The 20,791-nt window shown below is 39.2% G+C and overlaps 1 protein-coding gene across 2 annotated transcripts in view; it reads left to right on the top strand.

The window, feature by feature from the left end:
• ADAMTSL3 (ADAMTS like 3) overlaps window positions 1-20,791 on the top strand; it is a 419,630-nt gene that overhangs the window by 217,495 nt on the left and 181,344 nt on the right. For both annotated transcript variants that reach the window (XM_049906188.1, XM_049852500.1), the window contains exons 8-9: window positions 2,717-2,791; window positions 13,893-14,050. In XM_049906188.1, coding sequence (XP_049762145.1) covers window positions 2,717-2,791; window positions 13,893-14,050 — 233 coding nt within the window. The remainder of the gene's footprint in view (window positions 1-2,716; window positions 2,792-13,892; window positions 14,051-20,791) is intronic.

Raw genomic sequence — 20,791 nt, 5'->3', positions numbered from 1 at the left:
AACCTGGAAGGAATTATGCTGAGTGAAATTGGTCAGTTGCAAAAGGACAAATATTGTATAAGACCACTATTATAAGACCTTGAGAAATAGTTTAAACTGAGAAGAAAACCTTCTTTTGTGGTTATGAGAGGGGGTAGGGAGGGAGGGTGGAAGAGGGGTATTCACTAATTAGATAGTAGATAAGAACTACTTTAGGTGAAGGGAAAGGCAACACACAATACAGGGGAGGTCAGTACAACTGGACTAAACCAAAAGCAAAGAAGTTTCCTGAATAAGCTGAATGCTTCGAAGGCTAGCATGGCAGGGGTTTGGGGACCATGATTTCAGGGGACATCTAAGTCAATTGGCATAATAAAATCTATTAAGAAAACATTCTGCTTCCCACCTTAAAGAGTGGCGTCTGGGGTCTTAAACACCAGCAAGCAGCCATCTAAGGTGCATCAATTGGTCTCAACCCACCTGGATCAAAGGAGAATGAAGAACACCAGGGATACAAGGTAATTGCGAGCCCAAGAGACAGAAAGGTCACATGAACCAGAAACCACATCATCCTGAGACCAGAAGAACTAGATGGTGCCTGGCTACAATGGATGACTGCTCTGACAGGGAACGCAACAGAGAACTCCTGAGGGAGCAGGAGAGTAGTGGGATGCAGACTCCAAATTCTCATAAAAAGACCAGACTTAATGGTCTGACTGAGACCGGAAGAACCCTGGTGGTCATGGCCCCCAGACCTTCTGTTGCCCCAGGACAGGAACCATTCCCGAAGCCAACTCTTGAGACATGGATTGAACTGGACAATGGGTTGGAGAGGGATGCTTGTGAGGAGTAAGCTTCTTGGATCAGGTGGACACTTGAGACTATGTTGGCATCTCCTGTCTGGAGGGGAGATGTGACGGTAGAAGGGGTTAGAAGCTGGCGAAATGGACACGAAAAGAGAGAGTGGAGGGAGAGAGTGGGCTGTCTCATTAGGGGGAGAATAATTGGGAGTGTGTAGCAAGGTGTATATAAGTTTTTATGTGAGAGACTGACTTGATTTGTAAACTTTCACTTAAAGTACAATAAAAATTATTTAAAAAAAAACAACCAACCCTGAAAGAACATTTAGCAAATGTTAAATGCATTTATCTCTGGGTGGTAAGGTTAGAAATAGTTTGAGATTTTTTCCTTTTGTTTATCTGCATTTTATAATTTTCTATAATAAACAAGTATTTCTTATTTAGTAAAACTTATAAAAAAGTGAACAACTATATTGATATCCTTTCACTGAGCAACTCCATCCCGAGTTTATAGTAAAGAAATTATTTTTTATAAGTCAGGCAAATAAACAATAAACATCTGCTCTAAGTAATTCATATCATTGATAATGTACTAGTATCATTTAAAAAGAAACTTAATGTTAAAATAGGGGACTAACCCATTGTTGTTGAGTCGATTCTGACTCATAGAAACCCTACAGGACAGAACAGAACTGTCCTATAGTGTTTCCAAGGAGCACCAGGTGGATTTGAACTGCTGACCTTTTGGTTAGCAGCTGTAGCTCGTAACCATTACGCCACCATGGTTTCCAAATATTTTATATGTGAGCTTAGACTGTTATGTGGCCATAAAAATGAAATTATTACACTACATAACAATATGAAAAAATATCCATGAGAACCAGGAATTCTAGGTAATTACGTAGATCAGGGGTCATTAAGTTTTTTCTGTAAAGGATCAAATAGTAAATATTTTAGGCTTTGCAGGCTGCATTTCTCTATTGCAGTAACTACTCAGCACTATTGTTGTGGTAAGGAAACCCTGGTGGCGTAGTGGTTAAGTGCTACAGCTGCTAACCAAAAGTCGGCAGTTCAAATCCACCAGGTGCTCCTAGGAAACTCTGTGGGGCAGTTCTTTTCTGTCCTGTTGGGTCGCTATGAGTAGGAACAGACTCGATGGCAATGGTTCAGTTTTCGATTTTTTTTAATTGTTGTGGTTGAAAGGCAGCCATAAACAATATGTAAAAGAATGGGTGTGACTGGGTTTGGCCTGAGGGTCCTAGTTTGGGACTTCAAATCAAGCTTTGTGAGGCCTGGGCTGTTGTTGTTTGGTATGCTTGAGTTGGTTCCATCTCATAGCTACCCCATGTGACAGAGCAGAACTGCCGCTTAGGGTTTTCTAGCCTGAAATCTTTTTGGAAGCGGATTGCCAGGTTTTTCTCCCATGTCGCTAGGTGGCTTCCAACTGCCAACCTTTCAGTTAGCAGCCCAGTGCTTAACCATTGTACCACCAGGGCTCCTTGAGGCCTGGGTAATGAAGGTAATTGAGGTGATAGGTGATATGAATACTATTAATGTGCCTTATGCATACATAGTAGTGCTTCTGAAAGATTCCTTGACTTTACAAATGGAAGTAGAATACTGGTAAGAGCACTTTGTAAGTACCCTTCGTTTTGATTGACTTCTTTATTTCGATGGGCCTTTAGTGCACAAAGGAACACCGGGTGGTGCAGAGGTTGAGTACTTGGCTGCTAACTGAAAGGTTGAGAGTTCAAACGCACTAGCCACTCTGTGGAAGAAAGGTGTGGAAGTCTGCTTCCGTAAAAATTACAGCTTTGGAAACCCTATCGGGCAATTCTGTTCTGTCCTGTAGGGTTGCTATGAGTTGGAATCAACTCTATGGAAATAGATTAGCGCATAAGTTTTACTACATTGGTCTTATTTACGTTCTTTCGTAGGGGAAGAAAATGCCATTGCTGTCCCTTTGGGAAGTCGCAGTGTGAGAATTACAGTGAAAGGGCCTGCACATCTCTGTAAGTAGAATTTAATCTTAACGTTTTTTTAATTGCTGAAAGTTTATTTAGCCCAAACAAATTCTTTGTCTCTGTGTTAATGGCTTGGTAGACAAACATCTCAGGGACTTTGCCCACCACTCTAAACTAGTCTGCATCACCAGAGAAATTATCTATATCCTGAATTTTTCTTTTTTCTGTGCCCCAGTGAGAAATATACCAGTTTGGAATTAATCCCCTCATGGGAGAGAAAATCAAGTTATTTTTGAAACAAACTATTTTTATGTTGAGAATGTATTAGGAATTGAGATCTGGAGATTTGGGCAGTTTGGGTCAAAAAACCCCCAAAATTTAAAACAGAACCTTATCAATGAATATAGCTGAGGAGGACAAGCTTGTTGCCAACATACATCGTGACTTCTGGTCTACGGAGCCCTGACAGTAGAAACTGGTTTTCCAGATATTACTGGGTGTGAAACAATAGAGTATTGTGATGGTATTGTTTCCTTGAACAAAGTCCACAGGCACATAATCTGTCTTAGTTTTTCTGATCTCTTAGGATCTAAAGAAACTGAAAATGCCAGAGTTTGTCTTCTTCTTTCCCAAGGTCTCCCTGTGGCCACGGGGCTGGCTTTCTTAGTCCTATTCAGAGGAAAATGGGTATCCACCTGTCTGGCCCGTCTGACCTTGAAGGAGCTTTCTTTTCCAATAAAAACTACAAAACTATTTGTAACTATTTTAAAACCACACAAATCCAGGTTTAGATCAGAGAGTTACATATTGTGTCAATTTGTTTCTGGGCCACCATCTGAAATTTTTAATTCGTAAGAGTTTCTCAGGGCCAGAAGCATCTCATTTTTGGTGATTTTAAGTGTGCATGTGCACATGTGTGTACATGCATGTATCTGTATGTGCGTGCCTGCATTGTATGTGTGTGTGCGTGTGTGTGTAACAGAACCACTGTGCCACTGTGAGGCAGAATGTATTTTGTATATTTTGCATTCAGAATATTCCAACCAGAAATGTTCTTTGAGAAAAGTTTATATCAAAATATTATTGGTATGTTTCTTAAAAATGTTCATGGTCACCAATAGTACAGATTAAAATATTAAAAACAAAAAAAAATTCTATGGTATATTATGATCTAAATTAAAGAAGTAAGAGAACATCTTTGTAACAATGAGAGTAAACAATTCACTAGAAAGCCTTTTTTACTCTTAATTTTATTATATAAATTATGACTAAAAGAGCGTGACTTTTTTTTTTTTTTACGGACATACTAAAATGTTTACAGGCCGTGATGGTTAAGGCTGTGTGTCAGTTTGGCTGGGCCATGATTCTCAGTGGTTTGGCAGTTATGTAATGATGTAGTCATCTTCCATGATGTGATCTGATGTGATCAGCCAATCATTTGTAAGGGGAGTTTCCTCAGGAGTGTGACCTGCATCCAATATATAGATGGCCATTCTGGCAAAACTCGCTTGCTTGCTTTGGATCCTGCATCTGGCTCGTCATCATCTGGCCTCTGGTTCTTGGGTCTTGAACCAGCAGGCTGTTGTATTGCCTGCCAATCTTGGGATTCATCGGCTTCTGCAGCCCATGAGTCAGCAGCCTGCTGTCTGACCTGCCTATCTTGGGTTCATCAGCCCCTATAGCTATATGAGTGAGGAGAAGTCTCCAGCCTGATGCCTGATCCACGGACTTAGGACTTGCCAGCCTGTACAACTGTATGAGCCATTTCCTTGAGATAAATCTGTGTGCGCACACACACACACACACATATGTACACACACACATATATATACACTTCATGGTTTTAATTCTCTAAAGAACCCATCCCAAAATACAGGTGTATAAAAATCATTTCATTCAAAGCTTTCTCTCTAGCGAAGCATGAAAACATTTTTCAAACTTCTTGTTTAAATGGCCCTTAAGGCCGTAGCCCCTTAATGACAGTAAATCTTTATCCTTTTAAATATGAGTTTTATTTTTGGAAACAAGGAGGAATCATTCAGATCCAAATTTGGTGAGTCATTTGAGTGATCACATCATAAAATACCATTTTGGATCCAAAATTATGAAGTGACAAATGTTCATAGCAGCATTATTCATAATAGCCAAAAAGAGGAAATAAAATGTGGCCTGTATATACAATGGGCTTGTATTCAGCAATAAAAAGAAATGAAGTAGTGAAATGTACTACAACATGGATGAACCTTGAAAACATTATGTTAAGTGGAAGAAGTCACAAAAAGTCATATATTGTATGATTCCATTTGTGTGAAATCTCTACAACAGGCAAATCCTAAGAGACAGAAAGTAGATTAGTAGTTGCCAGGGGCAGTGGGGAGCGAGCAGTGGGAAATGAGGAGTGGCTGTTAAAAAGTACTGGGTTACTTTTTGGGGTTCTGACTTGGATCATGGTGATGGCTGCACAACCTTGTGAGTATACTAAAAACCATTAAATTGTGCCCTTTAAATGAGTGAATTTTATGGTATGTAAAATATACCTCAATAAAGATGTTTTAAAAAACAAGCGAAAAATATGAAGTGCCTGGGCCTGATTTTCTCATGATACTAAATGTGATTGCCAAAGATTGAGCTCTAAAAGTGGTTTTATGAATTCTGAAAGGAGAATAAGTAAACAGCCTTTAGAAATGAGTAATTTGAAGCAAAACATTTGTTTACATGCATGTTAAGCATAACTCTATACTCAGGACTGGTACTGTCCCAGTTCTCTAAAAGTGATGGATCGGTTGCTTGGAAAATTTTCTCTTCTGACCAGTCTCACACTTGGCCCTGGAAATGTTTCTGAAAGTTAAATCCTCCTTGTTGATAAATGGAACTGGCTTCATTTACCAAGAATTTAGTTAATATTTCTGGACATCTAAATATAGAAAATTTTGTTTTCTTGATTTATACAGCTGTTTTTTAAATTCTCAACTGTAACAAAGATATATATCTGCTAATAACAATCAATAAAGCTTACTTTGTAGTAATACATTATTCTTTTAAGATGCACATTAACTATAACCCTCCAAAAGGCCGTGTTATCAAGAACCAAGAACACCCAGGAACATCACCGTACCGTTAGTCTTTTTGCTGTGGAGTGGAATGCAACTGTGGAGTCTTACATGTAACCTAAGGGTATTCAGATCCTAAATTGCCAGTTCCATCCCAAGCCTGGCCCTGGTATTATAGTGAACATGTAGTCCCACATTCCCCTGCAGTGAATACAAGGCAGGAGGATCTTTGCAAAGGGATTGTACTGTAGCAGAATTTCAGCATTAAATGTTTGACTAGCAATAAACTCAAAAAGCCAAGATGCCATAAACTGAAAATCACCATTATTCGTAGGAAAAGTTGATTTTTTTTTCTAAGTCCTGTCTGATGACCATATGTAAACATGGCTACTATACGTAATGACCAAAGGAAACCGATGGTGAATAAAGTAAAAAAAAAAAAAAAAAAAAATTACATACAATACAAAAATACAGCGCTTCTCTTAGTATAAGTTGGAGGTATTTATAACTAAGCTAGTTGTGCTAAATGTTAATTACATGTTTATCTAACAGAATGTTTATGGCCTTCTTAGAGTTTAAGAAGGCCTCTTTGGGATGATTAGCGTGACCCTTTCCTCTTTTGACCATTAGCCATCTGCCTGTTTGTTGTCCCGTGGTTAATCATGTGTTGCTGTGATGCTGGAAATTATGCCATTGGTATTTCAAATACCAGCAGGGACATCCATGATGGACATGTTTCAGTGGAAATTCCAGACTAAGACAGACAAGAAAGGCCTAAAGACCTACTTCTAAAATTTAGCCAGTGAAAACCTTATGAATCTCAGCAGAACATTGTCGACTTGGCTTTCTTTGATCAGGAGGGATCAAACACTGGAAGAAGACATCATGCTTGGTGAGGCAGAGGGCCAGTGAGGGCAAGGGAGACCTTTGGTGAGATGGATTAGCACAACAGCTGCAATGATGGCCTCGAACATACTGGTGATCATGAGGATGAGGCAGGACCAGGCAACATTTTGTTCTGTTATATAAGCCAGAGTTGACTGAGTGGCAGCTATCTATCTTCTTCTTTTGAAAGAAGCTTGGACTGATACTTCTCAGTGATAGCCCTTCAATTAGAAGATTTCATCATCTTTTCATTCATCTGATAAAGGGTTAACCTAACCAGAGCAGGCGATAACCATGAAAGGCCAACTTGTTCGTCAGAATCTACAGGACTTCAAATAATTAGTCGATGTTCAGCCATTTCAAGAGGTGGCATATGATCAGGAACTGATGGTACAGAAGGAAGAAGTCCAAGCTGCTCTGAAGGCACTGGCAAAAAACAAGATTCCAGGAATTGATGGAACATCAATTGAGAGGTTTCAACAAACAGATGCAGCACTGGAGGTACTCACTCATCTATGCTAAGAAATATGTAAGACAGCTTCCTGGCCAACTGACTGGAAGATATCCATATTTATGCCTATTCCCAAGAACGGTGATCCAACCGAATGTGGAAATTATAGAACAATATTTTATCATTAATATCACACGCAAGCAAAATTTTGCTGAAGATCATTCAAAAATGGCTGCAGCAGTATATCGACAGGGAATTGCCAGAATTCAGACCAGTTTCAGAAGAGGACGTGGAACCAGGGATATCATTGCTGATGTCAGATCGATCCTGGCTGAAAGCAGAGAATACCAGAAGGATGTTTATCTGTGTTTTACTGACTATGCAAAGGCATTCGACTGTGTGGATCATAACAAACTATGGATAACATTGTGAAGCATGGGAATTCCAGAACACTTAATTGTGCTCATGAAGAACCTTTACATATATCAAGAGGCAGTTATTTGGACAGAACGAGGGGATACTGATTGGTTAAAAGTCAGGAAAGGTGTGTGTCAGGATTGTATTATTTCACCATACCTATTCAATCTGTATGCTTAGCAAATAATCTGAGAAGCTGGACTATATGAAGAAGAATGGGGCATCAGGATTGGAGGAAGACTCATTAACAACCTGCGTTATACAGATGACACAACCTTGCTTGCTGGAAGTGAAGAGGACTTGAAGCACTTACTAATGAAGCTCAAAGATCACAGTCTTCAGTATGGATTGCATCTCAACATAAAGAAAACAAAAATCCTCACAACTGGACCAGTGAGCAACATCATGATAAACGGAGGAATGATTGAAGTTGTCAAGGATTTCATTTTACTTGGATCCACAATCAACAGCCATGAAAGCAGCAGTCAAGAAATCAAAAGACGCATTGCATTGGGTAAATCTGCTGCAAAGGACGTCTTTAAAGTGTTGAAGAGCAAGATGTTACCTTGAAGACTAAGGTGTACCTGACCCAAGCCATGGTATTTGCAATTGCATCATATGCACGTGAAAGCTGGACAATGAATAAGGAAGACCGAAGAAGAATTGACGCCTTTGAATTGTGGTGTTGGAGAAGAATATTGAATATACCATGGACTGCCAAAAGAACGAACAAATCTGCCTTGGAAGAAGTACAACCAGAATGCTCCTTAGAAGCAAGGATAGCGAGACTGCGTCTTACATACTTTGGACATGTTGTCAGGAGGGATCAGTCCCTGGAGAAGGACATCATGCTTGGCAGAGTACAGGGTCAGTGAAAAAGAGGAAGACCCTCAATGAGGTGGATTGACATAGTGGCTGCAACAATGAGCTCAAGCATAACAACGATTGTAAGAATGGCTCAGGACCGGGCAGTGTTTCGTTCTGTTGTGCGTGGGGTCGCTGTGATTCGGAACCGACTCGACGGCACCTAACAACAACCTAAAAACACAGGACTTCAAATAATAAGAAACTACATCAAAGGGGTAGGACACAGTGCACTAACCAGTTCAACGGACTCTCAGGGTTGTGTACCAAAACTAAATAACAATTTACCCCAGGAAGCAAATTGAAGATCTACCCAATATCATACGTAGCCCACATAACAAAAACAACCATCATATGACAGACCCAGGACCCCTGAGCCCGGAGACCAAATTGTTAGAATAGAAAAAAAGAAAAGGTCACCCAGTCATGATCTTAGTTCTTTGTCTTTACTTTAACCAATCATAGTCTGTAAGCAATTTATTCATAGGTATGTATTCCAGTGATTTAAAGGATATGTTAAAAGCCTCTTACTCATAATGAATCAGCACTTGTGAAAACTGTATAAAAAGTACTTATAGATTGTACTTCATTGTATTTTGGTCTCTTTATAGCCTAAGTGCTTGCAGCCAATTTCCTGGTTTTGTTTTCTGATATGTTACAATAAAAATCTCTGTTGCAGGAGGCTTTGGTGAAAATCGTCACTCTACAACACATTTCTTTTAAAAATAATGAGTAGGCATCAAAATACTTGAAGGCATCACTGAAGACTTAAGTGGTGAAGATTCTGAGATTCTCATTGTCACCTTTTTGAGGTCATAGATCATCTCTTTGTCAACATCCCCTTCCTCCCCACTCTCAAGCCTAAAGAGGAGAAGGAAATTAGAGTAGACAGTGCCAGCAGGCAAGGAGGCTCATGCTGCTTCCCTTCGTTGTGCTTCCAGGGGTCTCCACCCAGCACCAGCCACCTTGCTGCAAAAACCAGGGGTCTCCACCCAGCACCAGCCACCGTGCTGCAAAAACTGAACAGGGGTCTCAAGAGCTCTTGTGAGCCCTGAATCACCCATTGTCACAACCTTGGGGCTGCCATAAATACATGGAAATGCTAGTAATGGATTTTTAAAAACTTAATTAAAGGTGATTCACAGGCTAACACATCATCTGAATTGTTGATTGGAAAAACCACCAACTCCTTTTCTGACATGTTGAGAGGCACAGGCACTAAGGAGCAGCGAGTCTTCTGAAGAACTCCATTGGCTTCCTCCTCACTGTAGCACAGTGGTTTTGTTAATACAGAGTATCAGAATTTTTTGCCTTCATAAACTCCAGTTTAATCAAATCACTTAACCTGTCTTTATTCACCCACTTTTGACTGCTTACTTATTTACATAATCAGGGCCAGAGTGCCTGTTTGCCACCTCCTCTCTATAGAACTTGTGCTTGTGACTTAGAGGACTGGAAACCTTTTGAAATAATTGGAGGAAAAAAAAAAAAAAAAGATATTTTACAATAAGCGTATGGTTCCGAAAGCAGAAGGTCATTAAAAAGACAGGAAAGAAAAAAAAGACCAAAATGGACATCAGAAGAGACTCTGAAGCTTGTGTTTGAATTTAGGGTAGCTAAAAGGAAGAAACAAAAAAAAAAGGAAGAAAAGATCACGTAAAAAAGCCAAACAGAAGATTTCAAAGGGTGCCTCAGAAAGGCAAAGTAAAGTATTATAATGACACGTGCAAAGATGTGGAGTTAGAAAACTGAAAAGGAAAAACACACTCGGCATTTCTCAAGCTGCAAGAACTGAAAAAAATTCAAACCTTGAGTTGTGATATCGAAGGATTCTATGGGCAAAATATTGAATGACACAGGAAGTATGAAAAGAAGATGGACGGAATAGACAGAGTCACTATACCAAAAGAATTGGTTGACATTCAGCCATTTCAGGAGGTAGCATGTGATCAAGAACTGATGGTACTGAAGGAAGAAGTCCAAGCTGCTCTGAAGGCATTGGCAAAAAATAAGGCTCCAGGAATTGATGGAATACCAGTTGAGATGTTTCAACAAATGGATGTAGTGCTGGAAGTGCTTACTTGTCTATGCCAAGAAATTTGGAAGACAGCTACCTGGCCAACTGACTGGAAGAGATCCATATTTGTGTGCATTCCAAAGAAAGATGATCCACCAGAATGCAGAAATTATCGAACAATATCATTAATATCACATGCAAGTAAAATTTTGGTGAAGAAAATTCAAAAATAGTTGTAGCAGTACATCAAGGAACTGCCAGAAATTTAAGCCAAATTCAGAAGAAGATGTGGAATGAGGGATATCATTGCTGATGGCAGATGGATCTTGGCTAAAAGCAGAGAATAGCAGAAAGATGTTTACCTGTGTTTTATTGACTGTACAAAGGCATTCGACTCTGTGGATCATAACAAATTATGGATAACATTGGGGAGAATGGGAATTCCAGAATGCTTAATTGTGTTCATAGGGAACCTGTACATAAACCAAGAGGTAGTCTTCAAACAGAGCAAGGGAATACTGAGTGATTTAAAATCAGAAAAGGTGTGTGTCAATGTTGTATCTTTTTCACCATACTTATTCAATCTGTATGCTGAGCAAATAATCCGAGAACCTGGACTATATGAAGAAGAACGCAACATCAGGATTGGAGGAGGACTTATTAACAACCTTCAGTATACAGATGACACAACATTGCTTGCTGAAAGCAAAGAAGACTTGAAGCACTTAATGATGATTACACTTCAACATAAAGAAAACAAAAATCCAGGCAGTGGTTTGTTCTGTTGTACATAGACTCACTATGAGTCAGAACCAACTTGAAGGCACCTAACGACAACAACAACATATAGTTTAGTGGAGGAGAATAGTGATTTGGGTAATTTATGCACACTTGAAAACTGATTTCACTACTTGTATTTTAGCATCCTTGTCACTGAAGATCTTGGACACTGTTGAAATAATAGAGTAGACCTGACATTTGAAATAAACACCAAAACCAAACAAACAGAAAATTTGGCCTATGATTTAGGGGATGAATTTCATCCCAGCTTGGTCTTCCCTTCCTCCCAGATCATCTTTTCAGATTTTTACATCTGCTGCCCCAACTCTGCATCCCCATGAAACTTGGAAGACAGTGATCCAAAAGGTTTGCACAGTGGTAAAGCAATTACACTCCAACACAGCAATGGAATTTATTGCATATTATTTGCATTTAATCAAGTCATTGTAGGCTAAACCTCAATCTAGAAACTGGAAGTTTTGCATGCCTCGTATGCGGATGGATTTTGTCCAACTTCATTTTGCATTTTGATATTGCCTTCATGCTCATTGTTTTTCCTGCTTCACATTGGATGCTTAATGCATCCAGTTTAGGGCCCTCTTCCTATCTCCAGTTTCCCATCTCATTTTTACTGACAGCTCACTTTATAACACTCAGTTTTATATCTTCATTGGAACTAGGAAATGAACTTAATCTCACACTTTCCAAAAATCTACTGCGGTCATGCAGACCAGGGCCAAAGTGGTTGGGGTTTTGTGTGCCTGAAAGTAGCCAGCCGTATTCTTCAACCACTAATGACTCCTGCAGATCAAGTAGCTCATGTCCAGCCTTTGAATTTTCCCAGAAAGGTTCCCAGCCTGCCTGTCAGGGGTAATCAGGGATGTCTCCTAATGCCTGTTATACAGTCTGTCCAGCATGCTTGAATTCCTGCAGCTGCTCCAGGGGAAGGGAAAAAAATTCAGCAAATGAAAGCAACCAAGCCCAGCAGCATGAGATCACAGCCCTTGATGCCGGACCATCTCATTGGGTTCTATAGGTTTTCCATGTTTAAGTTTTAATCTGAATAGGGTTTTGGTGCTGTTGTGTTCTTTGCTGGAGATCATTAAAGTGTGATACAATACCATTAACTCAAGTGGGAGTTTCAGAGTAGAGAGGACATGGGAGATTGTCTGCTCCGACTCCTTATTTTAGAAATGAGGCAATGAAAACCCGCAGCAACAAGGTAGGGATAGAGCTGGGGCCAGAAATGCAGATGCCCCAACTCGCAGCCCTGTATTCTTTTTGCTGCTCTCTCGGCATCATACCAGGTCTTCTAAATATGGTGACGTTTACCAAAGAAAAGAAAGGAGAAAAAAAGAAACCATTCAAATAATACAGAAATGCTATTGTGCTTAAACTGTGTTGTTAGCTGCTGTCGAATCGAATCCACTCATGGTGACCAGGTCCAATACACCACAGAATGCAGTGCTGCCTGGTCCTGCACTATCCCCTTGACTGTTGTGGTTTGGACCACTGTTATCCATAGGGTTTTCATTGGCTGAATTTTGGGAAGTGAACCTCCAATCCTTTCTTCCTACTCTAGCTTAGTCTAGAAGCTCAGCTGAAACCTGTTAGCATCATAGCAACACACAAGCCTCTACTGAGAGAAGGGCGGTGGCTGCACATGAGGTGTGTTGGCTGGGAATTGAACCCGGGCGTCCCGTATGGAAGGCAATTGTAGGTAAACATTTTTCGGTAGCAGATATAAAAGAACTTACTTTCATATAAACACAATTCTGAATAAAGGGGAAGCATGAGGGAGATCTTTGTGATGAGCGTATCTTGATCGTAATAGTGTGTGATAAAATGGCACAGAGCTATACACACGTATTGTACCAATGTCAATTTCCTAGCTTAGATACTGTACTATAGTTACTCAAGATGTAACCATTGCAGAAAACCAGATGAAGGGACCTCTCTGTACTGTTTTTGCAACTTCTGGTGAATCTAGAATTATTTCAAATAAAATGACAAAAAACGAACTAGAGATTCATTCTGGTTTTGTCTAAAAATTAGGCTTAAAAATCTTCTGAACAGGTAGTTAATGAGTAATATAATTTTACTCTCAGTAATAGCTACATCATGAAAAACATGCAAAGAAACAAAAATTTAGGCCTTTCTCTAATGGTAGAAATGGCACCAAAGAGTTGTGTGGACCAGAGCTCCAAGAAGCCAGAATGCTCCTTAGAAGCGAGGATGGCGAGACTTCGTCTCATGTACGTTGGACATGTTATCAGGAGAGACCAATTCCTGGAGAAGAACATCATACTTGGTAGAGCAGAGCATCAGTGAAAAAGACGAGATGGATTGACACAGTGGCTGCAGCAGTGGGCTTAAACATAGCGATCATCGTGAGGATGGTGCAGGAATAGGCAGTGTTTGGTCCTGTTGTACGTAAGGTCACTGTGAGTCAGAACCAACTGGACAGCACCTAACAACATAACAACAACTGATCCTAGTGCTCTTGTTAGCTCTTTTTTCTGGGCAATTAAAAATCTTACATTTCTATTCCATCAATATGAATCGATGTTTACTAAACAGAGTAGGTATTTTGATATCATATGCTGACATTGTATTTGTAAAATGTCTTTTGAAATAAAATGCTTTTAGATATGTACTTATTTGAATTGTATTTTTTTATTTTAGTTATTGAATCAAAAACACTTCAAGGAAGCAAAGGAGAGCACAGCTTTAACAGCCCTGGAGTTTTTGTTGTAGAAAACACAACAGTTGAATTTCAGAGGGGGTCAGAAAGGCAAACCTTTAAGATTGCAGGACCTCTGATGGCGGATTTCATTTTCAAGGTAGGATGATTCTCTTCATAAACTTCTCCATGCGTCTGAAGCGTAGCACATCTTGAATCTGAAAAATAATAAGTTTGTTCAATGGAAACTCATCCATGATGATTTTTATATAAAGCATGTACCATTAATTATCAGCATCTTGGCAATCCATTCCTAAAAATTGCTAATCTCTCCTAAACCCCTATAGGTAGGAAACAAACTTCGCTTTTACAGAGAAAAGACGGTTTTTGTATTCATGGCCTCTGTGTTTAGCTTTAAACATCTAGATGGGGTTTGGTGAAAATGGTTGGTGGTTAAGTACAGCATGTTTTAAACAAGTATTGTGCTATTTGGAAACCCTGGTGGCATAGCGGTTAAGTGCTACGGCTGCTAACCAAAAGGTCAGCAGTTCGAATCCACCAGGTGCTCCTTGGAAACTCTACGGGGCAGCTCTACTCTGCCCTATAGGGTCGCCATGAGTTGGAATCGACTTGACGGCAGTAGGTTTGGTTTTTGTGGTTTATTGTGCTATTACATGTCTTCTCTTTGCAAAGGAGAGCAGAGAGGACAGAGGATGATCTTTTCCTTCTTTGAGCAAAGATCCTCACTTCCACCTTGGGACCTTAGAACTATGTGGTCTTACAGCGGGCAGATACAAGGTCAGCGTTTTCTCTCCCAGATAATGTCTCATAACAGGCCTCTGTCTGCCATTTGTCACAAGGTGTTCTCAGAAGGACTCTTTCTCTGTAACCATGAGCCTGTGTCCTCTCTGAGTAAATCTGGGCCATCTTCCCTCCCTTAGAACACATGAAGTATAGGGGCCAATAAGTTTTCAAGATGAGGCACTTTGACACTCTTCTGATACAATTGAAAATGCCTAGGAAATGAGAAGAAAGAGGTAGTTTAATGGGTAGTTTTGTCCTATCCCTTTTCGAAAATTTATTTCAAAATGGAAATGGAAGAAAGAAAATAGCTCAAATTGACTGAGATAGCTTTACATATAAAAAGAACCAATACCTTCAAAAGAACTGTCTGTCTTGCACATATTAATTTCTCATAGAATGTCTTATTGATATATAAATTGTGCCAGCAGAAATACGTATGGATTCAGACCAGAGATGCAAACTGTGTGGTCCAAATTCAGCTCTCAGTGTGACCAGTCAAGTGTCAGTCTGCACAGGAGTATATATATTTTTTATCTCTGAATTTTAAATGGCCAGCACTTAAAAATCAAGTGCTTTTTACATTAAAGTATCAGGTTTTTATTTATTTATTTATTTATTTTCTGTAACAATAGGAATATTGGGACAACAAAGATGCAGTTTGCTATAACAATAATTGGCTGGAACTAGGTAGCAGCTACTCTCCTCAAGGTCGGGACACATTCTCTCTAGTTTGCCATGGTTCACACCACTCCCTATTGTATCCCTAATATTGAAGGCATAAGTATCAGTTGCCTTTCATCCTGATTCAGGCATTTATGTTATCTGCCTAGCCTCTGTAAACTTTTAAGGTTGTGACTTCTGGGTCAAACCTTTCAACCATCTACCCATTATCTTTCTTTGACAGTAGCATTGTGGAAGGTTTTGGGTAAGCTGTAATTGCCACCTGTCTATTTCAGAATATTATTTGGCTATAGTATCAGCATGGATAAAAAAATATATATATGGTTTATTGATACCATATATAAAAACACACAATAAACTATATATTTTTATGAGCATGTGTGTTCGTGTGATTTTTTTTTTTTTTTAAGATTTATAAGGATACACTGCACGTTGAAGACACAGTGGTTGTTTCAGAAGGGAGAAGTCTTAGGTTTACTTATAATATTCTAATTCTTAAAAAGAATTTTTGAAAAGAAGAAAGCACTCATACTTTACATACATAATTAAATAATTTTTAAAAAGGAAGAATGTGGTCATATATTACTTGTGTAATTAAAGCTATTTTAAACCTTCTTGCCCAGATTAGGTATTAACCTCTTGATAGAGTACCTTTTAGCAGCATGCTGCCCACTGAATTAATACTGAGTCCTCTTTTTCTGTCTCTGAGTTCTGGCTTTCTCCGATTTAATAAGCAATTCTGGGCTTCAGCTTCACCTTCTGGAAAGCTTTGGATCTCTTTAGACTGAAAAGGTTTAAAAATATATATGTTTATCAAAGCGGGCATTACAGACAACTGCCTGAGTCGTGTATGAATAAAGCCTCATTTTCATGCCTACTGCATCTTCTTCTGGGGATGTGGTGTGCTTGGTGGGAGAGTACTTGGCAATATCAGAGACACTTGTGAAGAGGCAAGAATGACTCTGATATTGTTTTTTCCTAACTTGTGAGCTTGTCCAAATAGCTTGGGTTTCTAGGAAATATCCTTTGGGTGTCCCTTACAGATTTATTTTGCTCACAACATTGTAGTACTGTCCAGCCTGTGTTGTTGCTAAGAGAAGGAATTCTTTGCTTCCATTCATCTCTTCCTGGCCTGTCACACAATCAAGTAATGGCTATACTTTGAGTGGGAGGTTAAAAGTGCAAGTGAGGTCACTGAGGATTGCCAGCCTTGTGTTTCATAGTGTCTCTTTCCATTCTAATCAACCAAGAGCAGCTGGTCTAAAAATGGAAGACCTGGCTTCCGCCTGAGAAATGAGAGGGAGGTGAAGACCAGTTCTGTCCACTTAATGCTAGTTTACCACAATGGTGGGCGTGCTAAGATATGTTCATTCACTTTCCCCAGCCAAAGTCATATAATAGACCTTATTTCATGGGCTTTTAATAAACGGACTGTTGAAAACTACTGTATTCTTACATAGAGAGTAAAATATGTAGACATCAGTGGGATGCTAATTTGTCTTTAGATTTTATTGTCTCTCAGATTCTGAAGTTTAGCAATCCACTCTACTGGTGAGCCAGAGATTTCTTTTTTTCTCCTTTTTAAGAAAAGAAGCTATATGTTCATGATTGGACCCTTCTTGAAAATTGCACTTATTCTTTTTCCCAATGGATTTCTCACCATATTCTTGATTTCCGGAATGACCTGTGTCTTTCATATGACCCTGGTCACAGGCCACTGTGTCTCTGGTATTTTGCATGAGAGCCCCCGAAGTATTACTGCTTCTTCAATATGTGCATTTTGCCACCAGGTAGCAGTAGAGAGTCTTGACAAAGTAATTGATGCTACATGCTTCCTTGGCTGGGTGGGGAGATAGGCACTATTCTTCAGTGAGAATTTACTGAACATTTGCATCTGTGGGTAGATATTTGTGAATGTCAACTTTAAGTGTATGCCCATGAGAATGATCTAATAAAATAAAGTTAAAAGCCTTTGATAAAGACATCTTTTTTTATGTTTAATTTTTAACTACTGCTGGTAGCTTTCCTCCTCTTCTTCAGTGAAAAAAAAAAAAGGTTTTCTTCTTCATGGTCTGAAATCTACCTTTTTCTGGCAGTTGTCTTGTCTAGTTGTCTTCTTCTTAAGGGGTCATTTTTCTCCCATTCAGGTATTTTGTGTGTCTGTAGGAAGATGTTCTTTTAATGCTTCTTCCACTGGTTTTAGCCATGAAAGCCTATGTCTTCTGTTTCGTCTGCTATCAGCTCTAGGTATTTTTCATACTCTCCACCCACCGAGTCTCTCTTTTCTTTCTGGGGAGTTACGGTAGCACATCTAACTTCTCCAGGACAGAATTTGAAGCTCTCTGTTTACCTTTCTCCCAAAGAACAGGCCACAGGTCTGCAATGTGGTACAGCCACTGGCTAACTATATATTCACAGGTGTTTCGAAACACAAGATACATTTATAGAGTTACTACCCCACAGAAAAAGAAATTTACTCATTTTATCATGGACCCCAATTAGGATTCCATCTCATGTTAAGCCTTTGCCCCTAATCACATAAATTTTGAAATATCTCATGATATATTACTGTAAATTTGAGAAAATTTCTTGTATAAGCAGTTCAGATACTTCTCTAGAGGTTGCCAGAATCCACAGCTAAATTAGATGTGTGAATGTCTACACTCTAAAAGTAGTTTTATATAAACATCTATTCCATACATTTTAGAAACGATTTTGAAATGTTGAATTTTGAGGTTGTTGAGTTTGCGTACATTTTCTTACTATTGTTATAAATATCATTTTCCTGATCAAAAAGGGTAATATAATTTCATAAATGTAAATATGCTTTTCTCTTTTGCCATTCTGTGTACATTGACCATCCCCCTTGTCAGCTGAGCTGTTTGTCTTGGGGACCTAAAAGTGGTGGTATGGCAGATGGGTGATTGGGTTGTGGTTAGCAGGATTATTAAAGTACAGTTTTTTGTTTTTTTTTTGAAAGACAATCTTAATAGAGTAGGATTTTCTAATTTGATTTAATTCTCAGTAACACTTAGGGGTCGAGTTTAGGGAACTCAATCATAGCATTTCTTCTGTAATATAGAGAGGAGGTTGAGGATGTCCCTTCCCCAGTAAGGCCAGACCATAGACTTTGTGTCCCCAGGGAGGGCATACACCACAGGGCATGTCCAGAGAGGATGTGGAAAGCCTGTTCCTCTGTCTCAGTGGGTTGTGGGTAAAAGAAGAAAAGAGGGGAGAGGATGGAGGAAGCGAGTAGTGAGGCATGTATCATGATGACAGTCACTCTCCAGAGCAAGGGAGCATATTAAGTAGGTTTCAAGGAAAGCAAAAGGCAGAGGATGAGCTTTTGCTCCACGATGCATTTAGGACTCCAAGAGGAAAAGGCCTCATGGGGTACTCACTTCCTTCAGCAACAACCTGGAGAAGCCACATGTTATGGATTGAATTCTGTACCCTGCCCCCTCCCCAAAGTGTGTATAAACTTGGCTAGGCCATGATTCCTAGTATTGTGTGGTTGTCCACTATTTTGTGAACTGATGTGATTGTCCTGTGTGTTTTAAATCCTAACCTCTATGATGTTAACGAGGCAGGATTAGAGGCGGTTATGTTAATGAGGTAGAACTCAATCTACAGGATTAGATTGTATTATGAGTCAAGCTCTTTCTTTGGAGATATAAAAGAGAGAATCGAACAGAGAGGAGAGGGACTTCATACCACCACGAAAGTAGTGCCAGGAGCAGAGCATGTCCTTTGGACCCGTGATCCCTGTGCCTGAGAAGCTCCTAGACCAGGGGAAGATTGATGACAAGGACCTTCCTCCAGAGCTATCAGAGAGAGAAAGTCTTCCCCCGGAGCTGGCACATTGAATTCAGCCTACTAGACTGTGAGAGAATAAACTTGTTAAAACTATCTACTTGTGGTATTTCTGTTATAGCAGCACTAGATAACTTAGGTGGCACATCAGAATAAAATTAGGTGTCATGGAATGTCGTAGGTTGAGTCTGAGTTTAGCTCCCTAGAGTCTTCCTCAGCTCCCATGTGGCAGAGAAGATATCTAGAAGATTCCATGTACTCTGTAGCAAGGACATGATGGTCTGGCTGGCCAGCCAGCCTCTGAGGGCTTGACATGGTGGGGTCAGAATGACCCCGTAGTGTAAGTTCTTCAGCTTAGTTCTTGGAGACTGTCTTTGTCATTCTTGATTCTATGCACTTGCTTATCAATTTTGAAATCAACTTGTCAATTTTGATAAAATTTAGCTGGATTTTTATTAGAATTGCCTTGACTCTATAGGTCAGTTTGGGGGAAGATTGACACCTTTCAAATACCAAGTGTCCCAATACACATGTACGGTATACCAATCCATTTGTTTAGTTCTTTTTAAATTTCTCTCAGTAATATTTGTAATTTTCAATGTGAATGTTTTGCATACCTTTTATTAAATTTATTCCCCACTATTTGCTATTTTCTATTGTAAATGGTTTGGGTTTTTTTAATTTTCCATTTTATATTTGTTCATTGCTGGTATATGAAATGAATTGATTTTTGTATATTAATATTGTATCCTTACTATTAAAAAAAAATTGCCATTGAGTCGGTTCTGACTCATAGCGACCCTATAGGACAGAGTAGAACTGCCCCATAGGGTTTCCAAGGAGTGCCTGGTGGATTCGAACTGCTGACCTTTTGGTTAGCAGCCAAACTCTTAACCACTGCACCACCATGGCTCCATCCTTACTATATTCACATAGTAATACTAATAGTTTGTAGAATCTTTTGGATTGTGTACGTACAAAATTATGACATCTGGAAATTAGGTCTGTTTTATTTCTTCCTTCCCAATCACTACATGTTTTATTGTTTTTCTTGTTATGTGGCACTGTTTAGGACATCTGGTACAATGTTCACAAGATGTAGTGACAGCAGTTATGCTTGTCATGCTTCGCATTTCAGGGAAAAAGCTCCCTATAATTCTCTATTAGATACAATGCTTACTAGAGAATTTTTATAGATAACTTTTATCTGATGAAGGAAATTTTCTTTTTTTTCTAGTTTGCGTCAGTATCGTGTGTAAGTGTGGAATTTTACTGAATGCTTTTACTGCACCTCTTGAGGTGATCATATGGTTTTTATTTTTCCCTTTTAATGTGGTGAATCGTATTGATTTTCAAATGTTAAACCAATCTTACCTTCCTGGAATAAGCCCTACTTGGTCATGATGTGTATCCTTTTTACATATTTGTTTGATTTGAAATTATTTGTTTTTTTAATGTATTTATGTTTTCTTCTATCTATGCTTCTGTTCTGCTTTTTTCTTGGAACATCTTTGCCACTTTTTGGTATTTTATACTGGACTTATAAAACAAACTGGGAAGTGTGCCCTCTTTTCCTGTTCTCTGCTACAAAAGTTTGTGTACA

Source organism: Elephas maximus, chromosome 13 (assembly GCF_024166365.1).
Source record: "Elephas maximus indicus isolate mEleMax1 chromosome 13, mEleMax1 primary haplotype, whole genome shotgun sequence".
NCBI lineage: Eukaryota > Metazoa > Chordata > Mammalia > Proboscidea > Elephantidae > Elephas > Elephas maximus.
Note: the sequence above shows the minus strand (reverse complement) of the source record. Positions and strands in the feature narration are given on the sequence as shown.